The 13,440-nt window shown below is 43.0% G+C and overlaps 1 protein-coding gene across 1 annotated transcript in view; it reads right to left on the bottom strand.

Annotated features, from left to right (window-relative positions):
• REPS2 (RALBP1 associated Eps domain containing 2) overlaps positions 1-13,440 on the bottom strand; it is a 183,327-nt gene that overhangs the window by 72,297 nt on the left and 97,590 nt on the right. Inside the window, exons 6-7 of the mRNA XM_066575650.1 lie at positions 13,025-13,163; positions 1,643-1,706 (exon numbers count right to left, since the gene is read on the bottom strand). Of these exons, the coding sequence (XP_066431747.1) occupies positions 1,643-1,706; positions 13,025-13,163 (203 nt within the window). The remainder of the gene's footprint in view (positions 1-1,642; positions 1,707-13,024; positions 13,164-13,440) is intronic.

Here is a 13,440-nt window from a genome sequence, read left to right as displayed (position 1 = left end):
CTTAGGGGACCTCTTTTTATGCTTGTATAGAACTTGTTGACCACTAGACGCCTCTACGATGCAATCCAAAAGATTTCGCCCAGTTAACAGAGTTTGAGAGTGGGCACATTATTAAAATGTAAAAAGCTGAATTGCCCGCCATCTGGACCATTCTGCCCAGATTGTTAGGAGATGTTGGGACCAGTGAGTGCATGCACAAAAGGTGACTAAGCTCAGGATGTCCGTGACAGACCACCAGGAGAGAGGATCATCTAATTGTCGAACAAGCATGAGCAACTCCAACTGTTTTGTTGTCCGCCACACAGAGATACTTGGCACCATCGTTATAGGCCCCCTGGGTCTGTCTGACCTATTTCCAGGCACTTGGCTGAAGTACATTTGGTCTCACAGTGCCCATTACGTGTACTGCCTTTGACACCCACTGTCACTTCTGTTTGCGGTGGTGTCGTCAACGACGAAACTGGACTGCTAGAGTGGAAAACTGGGTTGTATTCAGCGATGAAACAAGGTTTCGTTTGGGCACTGCTGATGCCCGTGTTAATGCCTGGAGACCTAGGGATGAGGGCCACAATTCAGCCTTTGCTATCGCTCAGCGCACTGACCCCACTGCTGGTATGATGGTCAGGGAGGCCATCGCATATGACAGTTGGTTACCCCTAGTAGTGGCACAATGACAGCTCAGTGATATGTTCGGGACATCCTGCAGCCACATATGTTGCCTCTCATGGCATGATCTAGAGTCTCAGTTATAGCAAATGCGCCGCAGGATACCATACAGAACCTGTATGCCTCCATGCCCGCCCATATCACATCTGGTATCCAAGCTAGAGGCAGTACAACAGGGTACTAGAGCCTCCATGCCTGCCCGTATTACATCTTGTATCCAAGCCAGAGGCAGTACAACAAGGTACTAGAGCCTCCATGCCCACCTGTATCACATCTTGTATCCAAGCTAGAGGCGGTAAAACAGGGAACTAGAGCCTCCATGCCCGCCTGTATCACATCTTGTATGCAAGCTAGAGGCGGTACAACAGGGAACTAGAGCCTCCTGTCAAATGTTCACAATAAAATATTATTTTTATCTGATATTGTAATCACTTATATCAACGTTACAATCACACATAGAAAGTTTTATGTGATTCCAACAATTCCTTCTAGGGATGGATGTTTTTTGACAAAGAGTGTACAAAGAAATAGGAATTGCAGATCTGACAAATTACCATACAAAAAAACCTATACTATAGTCAATAGAGTAAATAAAGTGCAACTCCTTTAGTAGTGCCTATGCTCTTCTTATCTACAGTCCTATACAGAAGGTAGAATTATCCCCTTCTTCTCTCAGCTGTACATTGCGGCTCAAAATATACTTAACATGAGCCACCAAACTATTATGATGCAGTAATAGCTCCGGTTCAGGAGCTGGCCAGTGTCTTCACTTGTAGGTGTTAGTTGTGTCATACTATTGGCACCCAGCATTAACGGTGAGGATTGGAGGAGATAACTCACATTCCATAAACAGGAATATGAAGGTGCTGGAAAAGGAATAGAGGTAGACTGAATATACCCCATGAAAATATATATGTGTTATGTGAATGCTGGCAGACATAAGTGGGAACAAGGCTATTTGTACTTCCATACTTACCAAATGTGTGAAAGTTCTGGGATAGGAAGCTTTGACTTGGTAAAGAAGTTTCTTGCTACAGAACCTGGAAAGAAGGGAAAAAAAGACGGCATTTTAACAAAGCATGAACAGCTTGTAGTAAGGCATTTCTACTATTAAAAAGGGTATTCTGGGGACTTTAAAAAAAAACAAAAAAACAGGCTCAGTCTACAGTAGCATCTTAAAGAAAAATATACTCATCTTTCCCACTCCCTCACCACTTTTGTTGCGCATCAGCCAGTCTCAGCTTGTGTTCACTTTTGGATGCAGAACGAAAACTTCCAACACCAGGTCACGTGACTGCTGCAGCTATTTATGGCTGAAGAGAGTTGGCGATTTGCTGCAGTGGTCACATGGCCCTTGGAATGGTGACATCATTGCTGACTTACTGCACCTAAAAATGAAGACCAGCAGGAGCCTGACTCATGTGGAAAGAAAGCAACAGGGGAGCACGGAAGGTGAATATATCATCTTTAATGTTGCTACTGCAGACTGAACAGTAGAAAAAAGTCTTCCCGGATAACCACTTTAAGGCTTCTGCCTGTTGCAGTATGGTGCTGTCATGTTGAAGCACTAGATCATTCGGTAAAAGCAATTATTTTATATAACCGAGATAGGTAATCGTGCCATAGTTACCTCCCAACCATCCAGAGCCTATGGAAACTCGCTGAGCACTGTTTCCTTAGCTCTCATACACTTCAATACCACGCTGGGTTGTAGCGCTCGACTGTTTTTGAAAGGTGGTCAGAAACAGAGGGTTAAGATTTCCATCTCAGCAATGCAAAGCTGAAATGAGAATACCCCTTTATTGAGCCTTGACGGAGTATGCCACAACAGTTTTTCACATGGACTCCAATAGATAAAATAGATGTAAGGGGGAACATCACAAAACCATAAAATTCTATAAGTAATGTATTGGGGATCCATGAGATGCCAATTCTGAAAGTACCCTTTAAGGGGTATTCCCATCTCGGACATTTCAGATATATCCATGGGATAGATGTTTATCTCACTTCTGGAGCCCACACATCACCAGAACATGAGTACTCAACCCCTCCCACCCTACAACCATGGCCACTAGTGGTCAGCACTCAGCAGTATGGAAATTGATGACCTTGGTGTTCTATGCTGTTTCCAAAACTCCCATAGAAGTGAATGGGAGATAGGCAACAATGTAGCACAGAGTGATATGCAGGTTCTGCAACTTGGATACTACAGAAACAGAGTAGAGTGCTGTACTATGATGTTTCTGTAACTCCTATTCAGTTTTACAGGAGTTAAGAAAACAGAGTAGAACAGAGAGTTCGAATATTTCTGTCCTCCCCACCACCAGTGGCTGCAGCATAAGGACTACATCTCCATCTCAACCATGTTTGGCTGAGATAGAAACACCCCTTTAAATTACAAAATTATTAATAACATGGTAATTTAATTGTATATGCTCCCAGGAAGTAATGAACATCTGCTACTGAAGGCAATTAGGGCAATTTCCATCTGTAGTTTGTCTGAAAAAGTAATAATACATAATTATAATCCATTAATGAATGAATATATAAGGATGAGTCAAGGATTATCCATACTATGACTGTAGAATATATTTTAAAGAACTTTTAGAAAAGATAAATACATTATTTTTCAACATAATCTTCTTGTTTTTCAATACACTTTGGCCATCTGTCAACAAGCTTTTATATCCAGTCATTAAAAGGCCATGAATGTGCTGCTGATGCAAATCTTCGTCCTCTTAGGGCTTCTTTCGGGAGACCAAACAGGTCATGGGGCAAGATCAGGACTATAGGGAGGATGCTTTAATACCTCAAAACAAAGTTTTTGGAGAATGTCAACAGTATGGGCAGTGGTATGAGGATATGCATTGTCGTACAACAACGCAACACTCTTCTATACCAGTCCTTTGTGTTTTGTTTACATTTTAGGTTTCAGCTCTTCAGTGAGCATCTCACTGTAATGAGCACTGTTGATTGTTGAAACTTTTTCCTAATAATGTTCCAATACTGGCCCTTGAGAATCCCAGAAAACTCTAATCATCAATTTTCCAGTTGATGGTTAACTTTTGAACTTTTCCTTGATTAGCGATTGAGGATGATTCCATTCCATACTCTGCCATTTACTCTCAGACGCATAGTGATAAATCAATGTCTAGTCACTAGTAGAGATGAGCGAGCATACTCGCTAAGGACAATTACTCGATCGAGCATTGTCCTTAGCGAGTACCTGCCCGCTCGGAAGAAAAGGTTCGGCTGCCGGCGCGGGTGACAGGTGAGTTGCGGCAGTGAGCAGAAGAGGGAGAGAGAGATCTCCCCTCCGTTCCTCCCCGTTCTCCCCCGCCGCTGAACCTTTTCTTCCAAGCGGGCAGGTACTCGCTAAGGGCAATGCTCGATCGAGTAATTGCCCTTAGCGAGTATGCTCGCTCATCAATAGTCACTAGTAATGATTCTTTTTAAGAAACTTTCAGCTTCTTCAGTGTACAGGTCCAGATTTTGTTTGCAGATGTCCAAATGCTTCAGACAACCAGAAACAAATCACTACATGCTGCTATTCTTTCATGCAAATCATGAGTGAGGCAGCACTGCAGTCACAAATTAACTAACATAACACGTTCATTACTGCAGAGCAGACTGAGGAGACAACGACCTACAAGAGAAAGCGTTGATAAAACAGTGCAGCCAACAGTTTTAATATAACTGTAGTGCGGATAATTTTTGACTCGCCCTTGTAAAATAGTACTTTAAGTCTAGTCTTTAGTATTTCGAAATATGAACTATATGAGACATTAAATATCAAGCAAAGTAGGATTCAGCTACCTAAAGCAGTTCAGAAGAAGATACTGTATATTAGAATATTTAAAAATTCACAATACTATACTGCATGATACATACAAAATTCATAATGAAATGTAACCTTTTTAATATGTTCTGAAATATAGAAACTTTTGTCCATCCTATCATTGTTCTTTTATAACGAAAGGCAAATCAATGCTCTAGTCCAAACAGGTGATTTCTTTAATAATTCTAACATTTAAAAAGCTGCTATACTAAAAAGCTAGGGGGAAAAAAACAAAAAAACACATCTTACATGAAATAAAATAATGTTACCTTTTACGTGAAACATTGAGAAACTCTAACAGAAATCTAGGACTTAAAAAGTATAAAATCTAATATTTGATCATACCATGCAATGAATTGCCCATTGTTCGGTCCCAATGGTATCTTCAACAGGGTTGCTTTTAGAGAAAACAGGACTCTGGGCAGAAGCTGTAATTCATACTCATCATTTATACTCTAGTGCACACTACTGTCAAGATCAATTATCAAGATTTACGGTCTTAAAGAGCACCTTTTGCAATTTTAGGCGTTAGCTGAAAAGGTTATAATATGTATCTACTCGAATTATGTCTTCACTGCATAATTTTCCAAGAAATTATATAATTAGGTGCAAACAAGTCCAAGGGTTTCCAATTTTCTGAAAAACTCTATGGGGTGGACTTGTAAAAGTGGATCTCCAGGATGGTTCCATACGGAAGCTCATTTACTTTAATCTATGTGTTGCAATTACTTGATAATATTTTTCTCACTTCAGCTCCTTCTAATTTATGGGCACTTTGGTACTGCTACAGTACAATGGAAATCAGCATTAAAGGAAGCCTGTTAGGGCATTTCTCCCCAGAAACCTATACTAACCATAGGTGGGGTGCATGTACGATAGCTGCTAGCCATTGGTGAGTGATAGGAACACGAGTGTAATGATAAGATGATACTTTTTTTTTTACTCATGCTGCTCCTCAAGCCCTAAAATTGGCATTTTTCTGGTATGCAAATAAGGTGTGAACTGTTCAAGGGGCTGGCCCCATGCTAAAATGGGTGGGGTATTTGTCCCTCATTTTGCCTAAACCAAACCCTCTGTCTAGTGATTGTCATCTCCATGTCCTATGTGTCTCAAGAGAGCTGGAGATCTCAAGCACTAGGTAGGGTTTATGCTAAAGAAGGGGAGAGAGCCTGGACCAGTCTTTGCATGTGAACTGCCCATCAAGTAGTTCGCACCTAAATTGTATGCTACGGAAACAACTATTTCAGAGCCTGGCAAACAAAAAAGGTAAAAGTATAATTTTACTTTTGTTCCCATCACTTACTGATGGTTAGAAAACCAAATGAATTATAAACTATACTCATGTAAATATATATATATATATTGCTAGCTCAAGCTACCATGTTACATATACATTTAAAAAATACCCTCTAGGTATTGGGGCCAAAATGTTATTGCTAACGGTGGAACATGAAGATTCAGATTAGTATATTCAAAGTTTCAAAGTAGGAGCATGTTTTATATTTTGGCATTCCTTTTGAACGCCATTGTTTTAAATGAGACCTTAAAAGACATTGCATGTCACACGCATGCCACGTTAGCAAGGGCGATATAGGGCCGCATTTCTGGGTCTGATATAGTGCTGGTCCACACAAATATAGCCTAATAGAGAAAAAGCTTGCAATAGCAACAATACTCCCAGCATTTTTATAGGGGTTATATGAAGGAACCCTTAGTCAAATTAGTAAACTATCAGAGGCACAGTTTTTGCATAGAGGTTTACATTGGAAAGTTTCCTCACTTTGGATTTGAAAATCCTAACTTAATTAATGTACTCCAGCATTCATGCACTCTGCTGCTTTTGCAGATATTCTAGATTGGACTATCCTTAAAAACTATATAAAATCGTGTGGAAGAAAGAAGTAAGAAGCCTAGTTCCTTGATACACAACGTAAGAATTAAACTATATAGGATAAGACATCTTTCTAAATACAATTATTGGGTATTGTTAATAGAACTGAGGTAGAAAAATGTAGCAAAGCAAGTAGTCGCAGCATCGAAGGCCACAGCAAAACATTAGTCAGAAACTAGACAAAGCTGCAAAAGAGAGACATGATAGGCTAAAATGGAAAACAGGGAAGCACAAGCTATAAACAAAGTCAAACTAGCCAAGGTCAAAAAACAGAAGTATAACAGGGGGACTAAACAAAAGTGCAGGTCTAATATACTGTATAATCAGTATATCAACAATATAGATCTCTGAGATCTGATTGGCTAAGTAGCCCAGAACTTTATCAGTATTTTATCTTATTCTGTTAAATAAAACTTCCAGAACTGCAGTCAAACAATGTCTGCCACTGCAGCTATGTAAATTGTATTTTACAGAATAAGATACAATGCTGATAAAAATATGGGGCCAAAAATACAATGTAGCAATGGTGACCAACCTAGAATTTAAACTACAGTAAAGAAAAACCTGATAAAGCCTTAAAGAAAAAGATACACATGATTAAGAGTTACAATGTACAGCCGACATGCATTCTGAATTATGCCCCCTAACTATTGTTCCAAATCGCCCCTCTAGTGGAAAAAATGTGTTTGTACCAGATCAAAAGCAATAAGAACAATACAGAAAATACTAATGTTAAATAGCAAGTTAATGTAGAAAGGATCCGGGGAAGGAAGAACATAGAAAGAAGGGGGAAAATTTAATTAGGTACTTTCACAAGGCCCCATAATCGTCTGAGTGATTGCTCAAAAGAGCGACTATGGGCGACTTGGAGGATTCGCATGGTTCGCGAATTCAGGCGATAATCGTCCCACAAACATGCAGACACTGGCAGGGTGCCAAGTGAGAAATCTCTCACTTGGCAGAGTTGCTTGGTTTTTAGCAAAAACTCAAATCAATCTTTGAGCAACTCCTGCTTACTGTGAATGGAGAAGGATGCCTGGAACAATCCTGGTCCACTCCTCCTCCATTCACTTGAACAATTATCACTCCTGTGTAAGCAGAGTAGCAATAGTTGGGCAGCAGTTCAAGGAAGGGCTGTCGGGAGGTTTGCTCCCAACAGTCATCCAGTGTAAAGGGACTTTAAGAGAGCTGCAAACTATAAATGTCATAACTCAATCCTTCTTTGCGATTAAGATCCTCAACTTCCTTTTCTATCTTGGGTTAAAGTGCATAACAAGATTTAAAATATCTCCAAGGTACTCCTGGATTGCCAGAAACACAATACTACAGTAAAAGCCTTTCATTTCCATTAATGGGAGTAGGCTGGAAATAAAGAATTAATTTAAAAAACTTCAGTTGGTAACGTTGTATAGGCTACAGTGAAAAAAATATGACTAATTTGAACTTGTTTAGTAGTATCTTAGATTAGGATCTGCACCATGTAAAAGTTACAGATCTGGTAAATAAAGGCCTTTTTGATAGGTTCTGGTCCCAGCCTATTAGTGCACCATGTCTCCAATAGAAGTATGAGTGGAAACATGGGTTGCCCAGTGCAAGTTAAACGGAATGCCCACAGCTGGTGATTGGGTGCAGTGGGTGGCCGGCGGCTCTCCACAAGCTGCAAAGCGGCACCCTCGCCAGCTGGCTGGCTTCTCCAGCCTCCCCCCTCCCACCACGCACAAACACTCCTGCTGCGGCCGCTCCTGCTTGGGGCGTTCCCTCAATCTCCCCAGTAGCCAATCCCCAGCTGGGGGCATTACCTGACCGTTAAGACAGCCCAACCTATGTCTCCACTAATCCGACTATAAGTAGGTGCCTTAAAAAAATGGAAGATGGGTAACTTTAGGGTGCAATGAAAGGAGAACAATAAGCATTTATTGGGGACATCCCATTCTCCAGAAAAACCTACAAATCTTGCCCTTCACTGTACTGTCAGTTGTTAAAAAATAAGCAGCTTTAGGATAAAACTACGAGTCCCTTAATGTTGGGGTTTTACCAGATTGCTCAAACTGAATGTTTGATTACGAGTGTATAGAGCAAGTTGAAAATATCCCTTGCTTTGTACTGTTCTGGATTTTGAGTAAATGCAATAACAGCCCATTTACCTACACTCTGGGCGCAGGGGATTGATAAAGAGTCATTATAAAAGGATCCTCGCATGGTTTGGGTAAAACAATAACATGAGCCTCCATGGAGTGAATATAGAACAGGTTAGCTGGAGACACAATTACCAAAAATAGATTGCTGGTAGGAGTTTAAGAAAGGATTCTTGTAATTGGTTTTCTCTGTTCACTCTTATGGTCTATTTCAGCAGAATTCTGAAGTGTGTGAATATGTACCCAATTTTGGGGGGAAATAGTAACATAGTATGTAAGGCCAAAAAAAGACATATGTCCATCCAGTTTAGACTATTACCCCCCAATGTTGATCCAGAGAAAGGCAAAAAACCCAAATGAGGTACAAGTTCAATTTTCCCCATTTAAGGGAAAAAACTCCTTCCTGACTCCAACCTGGCAATCAGAATAATCCCTGGATCAACAAACCTTAAGTTATTAATGATAACATATAACATTGTATCGCTCAAGAAAGGCATCCGGGCCCCTGTTAAACTCTTTTATCGAGTTCGCCATCACCGAATCCGCAAGAGGAGAATTCCATAGTCTCACTGCTCTTAAATTAAATAACCCCCTTCTATGTTGGTGATAAATCCTTCTCTCTTCTAAATGTAGAGGATGCCCCCTTGTTACAGTCACAGTCCTGGGTATAAACAGATGATGGAAGAGATCTCTGTATTGTCTATGATGATGGGATAGCTCTCTGATATATTTATACATGATTTTGTGGTCGCCTGAGGGTTTGGCATACTTGGCGCACACTGTGTATTTTGGTAACTTCTCAGAAAATAATGGGCAATAGAATGCATGCTGACAAAATTAGTTTTTCACTATTCATGCCATTGAGCTTTTCTTCCAGGAAGGAAAACTGTCTCTCCAGTGCCATTTATTGAAAGGTAGCTATTAGAGATGAGCGAACGTACTCGGTAAGGCCGATTTCGCAATTGAGCACCGCGATTTTCGAGTACTTCACTACTCGGGTGAAAAGTACTCGGGGGCGCTGTGGGTGAGTGGGGGGTTGCAGAGGGGAGTGGGGGGGAGAGGGAGAGAGAGAGAGGGCTCCCCCCTGTTCCCCACTGCTACCCCCCGCTCCACCACGCCTCCCCCGGCCCCCGGCGACCCCGAGTACTTTTCACCCGAGTAGTGAAGTACTCGAAAATCGCGGTGCTTGATTGCGAAATCGTCCTTACCGAGTACATTCACTCATCTCTAGTAGCTATCTTATATGTCAATTTCAACCGTTTAACAGGCCTTACAACATGCCTAAGGATATAAGCAAAACCAGGATGTTCTCCAAAAAAAGACACCTGTCTGCAGACAGCTGTTTCGGGGCTCTTGCCCCTTACCAGTGCAGAGAAGAATACTAGTTAGTTGGGTGAAAGGCCTTTGATGTAGGTCTAGGTAGGGGGTTACTGTTTATCCTTATAGAGAGCGCCAAGTTGGCATAGGGAGTATTTAGGAAAGTAAAAAAAGCAGGCTTACAAAAGCTTTACAATTTCATAATAAGCAAGCATTTTTCAATTTGGGGTGAATATCTTCCTTAAAGGGGTTGTCTCGCGAAATCAAGTTGGGGTATACACTTCTGTATGGCCATATTAATGCACTTTGTAATATACATTGTGCATTAAATATGAGCCATACAGAAGTTATTCACTTACCTGCTCCGTTGCTAGCGTCCTCGTCTCCATGGTTCCATCTAAATTCGCTGGCAGCTTGCTTTTTTAGACGCGCTTGCGCAGTCCGTTCTTCTCCTTTCAGCACGAGCCGCTTCAGTGTGCTCCCCGCTACAGCTCTTCTGCGCATGCGCAGACGAGCTGTCACTGCTCGGGAGCGCGCTGGAGCGGCCATTCTGTACCATCCTCTGTTAGAGGAAGGTGCAGAGCTGCCGAGCTGTCCGGAGAAGCCGCCCAGCTGTCCCGCCGTCCAGCTGTCCCGCCGTCCTGGTAAGTGATGGGCCGGGGGGGCTGCCGCTGCGCCGGGGGGGGGGGGCTGTCGCTGCGATGGGGGGGGCTGTCGCTGTGCCGGGGGGCTGCCGCTGTGATGGGGGGGGCTGTCGCTGCGATGGGGGGGGGCTGCCGCTGTGCCGGGGGGGCTGCCGCTGTGATGGGGGGGCTGTCGCTGTGCCGGGGGGGCTGTCGCTGCGATGGGGGGGCTGCCGCTGTGCCGGGGGGGGGCTGCCGCTGTGATGGGGGGGCTGTCGCTGCGCCGGGGGGGGCTGTCGCTGCGATGGGGGGGCTGCCGCTGCAATGGGGGGGCTGCCGCTGTGCCGGGGGGGGGGGGGGGGGCTGTGCCGGTTACCTGCTGCCTGGCGGTGGGTGACTGGTCAGCCGTGTTCACTCCAAGGGGCCGGTCGGCGGCTGCGGGGCGTCTGGTTGTCAGGGAGACACAGCTGGTAGCGTCTCGGGAGCGCGCACGTCGGGCTACAGCAAGCGACAGGAAAAAAGCCGGCGGCCATCTTGGGAAAATTTTTATAAGTTGCTGAAACGCTGGAACGGTAAGTACAAACCAGCTAGAAAAGTCATTTACAGGGGGGCTTAGTAATGTATGCTTAATTAGGGGGACTGGGCAATAAAAAAAAATCCACTCCTGCCTCGAGACATCTCCTTTAAACTGCTGCTCGCAGTTTATTTAAGTTTTCTCATGATCAACAGTCTTCATTTTGGAGGTGTGGCCTAATTAGTTACAGAAAAACAGAAGAGTGTCTACCTGTATATACCATAGATGGTCAGCCATACAACATAGACAGTAGTACTTTTTGCACATCACATACAAACTGTAACAATTTTACTAACAAAAAATAAACTCTTGTCAATATAAGATATAAATGTGCCCCAGTGGCTATTATTTTGTACAGTAATTTTGTACTTCATTCCGACCTTCACTTGTAAATACAGTAGTAGTACTGTAACATGTTTGAAACTTTTTCATGTTTTGGTATCCTACAACATATCGGTCCGCATTTGCTGTAACTGAGCCTCTAGATCATGCAAACTCAGTCTGTTGAAGTTGGCGTCCCAGATGGTGACATGCATGTTCTACTGACGACGGAATTATTGCAATGTTGTGGAGACATTCCTGTGGCACCCTTGCTGTGTTCGGCCGAGCATTATCCTGCTGCCTCTTGGAAGCCCCACCATGAGAGGAACACGTGTGGCTGCAGGATGTCCTGAACATATCACTGAGCTGTCAGTGTTCCCTTCTACCACTACTAGGGGTGACCGACTGTTGTATGTGATTTCTTTCCAGACCATGACACCAGCAGGGTGCCACTCCATAGCAAAGGCAGGATTGAGGGGCTCAACCCTAGATCTCGAGACACAAACATAACCAACATCAGTGCCCAAACTAAACCTGGATTTGTCGCTGGAGACAGCCTGCTTTCACTTCATAGCAGTCCAGTTTCATCGTGTACAACATGACTGCAAACAGAGGCAACGGTGGTTTGGTGTCAAAGGCAATACATGTAATGGGCGCTGTGAGACCAAATATCCTTCAATTAAGCACCTGGAAATGGTTCGGACAGACACAGGGACCTGTAACGATGGTGCCACCTGTCTCTGGATGGGGGACAATGAAACAGTTGGAGCTGCTTGCGCTTGCCAGAAGGTCTTCTCTAGAAGTGGTCTGTCGATTGCATCCCGAGTCCAATTGGCTCGTGTGCATGCCCTGGTCCCAACCCCTCCTAACAGTCTGGGCAGAATGGCCCAGGTGGTAGGAAATTCGTCACTACGACCATCCAGCTTCTGTTAATTGGGCAAAATCTCTTCTCTGCGTCGTAGAGGCGACACGTGGTCAACAAGCTTTACGCAAGCAGGAAAAGAGGTCCCTACACACCTGTAGTAGTCTTTTCATAGTCCAAGGGTGGAACCACTTCTAGGGTCTCAGGTGACAAGACAGTTCATCTAATCACATCTTAACTCTAATCGTTTGCATATCTGCCTGAGATGGAACTGCAACCCGAGTTTTGCACCAAAAGGACAAGTGTTAAATGCAGTGCTGACAAGAGTGATCCGTCCTTTCACTGAATATACATTGTAAATACTGCAGTACCTTATTCTAGAAACTCCTGAGAGCTAACTGCCCAGCCAATATGTAGTGTATACATAGGGAGTTCCACTTGGGTCTGGGAACCAGGATTTAAATACCGGTAAGTATTTACAGTAAATCCATAAAATCATCTAACATAGTAAAAACTGCCTTATAATACAAAATGTTCATATAAATACCTTCTAGGCAGACAAAGGCTAAACCTAAAGTAGAAATGCTTGTTTCTGGAGAGCCAACAGCAGTACACCTAGTACTAGGAGATTGGAATCCTTCATATTCTGAAGCACTATGGCTGCTGTGCAGCAGGACACTAATAGAGTGTTTCCACTCTACTAACAAATGAAATATCATGAACAGATGCCTAGTATCCAGCCATTCAACCCATCTTGTCCGCATAACAAAATAAGGAAGAACACAGATGTGACTTACCAGAGATGAAGGAATTCAGATCAGGTTGAAGGGATTTGAACTGGTTAGTGTAATATTCTCGCTGTTCTTCTGTTATCCTCCAGGGGTCCTCGGAGTAACTCTCTGAACTGTCATGTGGTTCTCTTTCAACTGAAAATGACTGCGGTAGACAAATATTATTTTTTTTTGAGATAATGCAGCATAAAACCTCTATATAAGAAATCACCAGGAATCCACAAAAATGTATCTGAATCACACATGTAAAATGATAAGACTCATAACCGTAAGATATATTGTGCTAACCTGCGATTACATTGCAGTTCTGCTGCAGACAGCCTAGCAGAGCCAGCTTACAGAGCATACTGAATGCAGATGGTAGAGCTTTCTAGCTTCTACACAGGGCCATGCAGAATGAGCAAGAAGGTTTAATATGACAT

This window comes from Eleutherodactylus coqui, chromosome 1 (assembly GCF_035609145.1).
Source record: "Eleutherodactylus coqui strain aEleCoq1 chromosome 1, aEleCoq1.hap1, whole genome shotgun sequence".
NCBI classification, from domain to species: Eukaryota; Metazoa; Chordata; class Amphibia; order Anura; family Eleutherodactylidae; genus Eleutherodactylus; species Eleutherodactylus coqui.
This window is presented reverse-complemented; position numbering and strand designations above follow the sequence as displayed.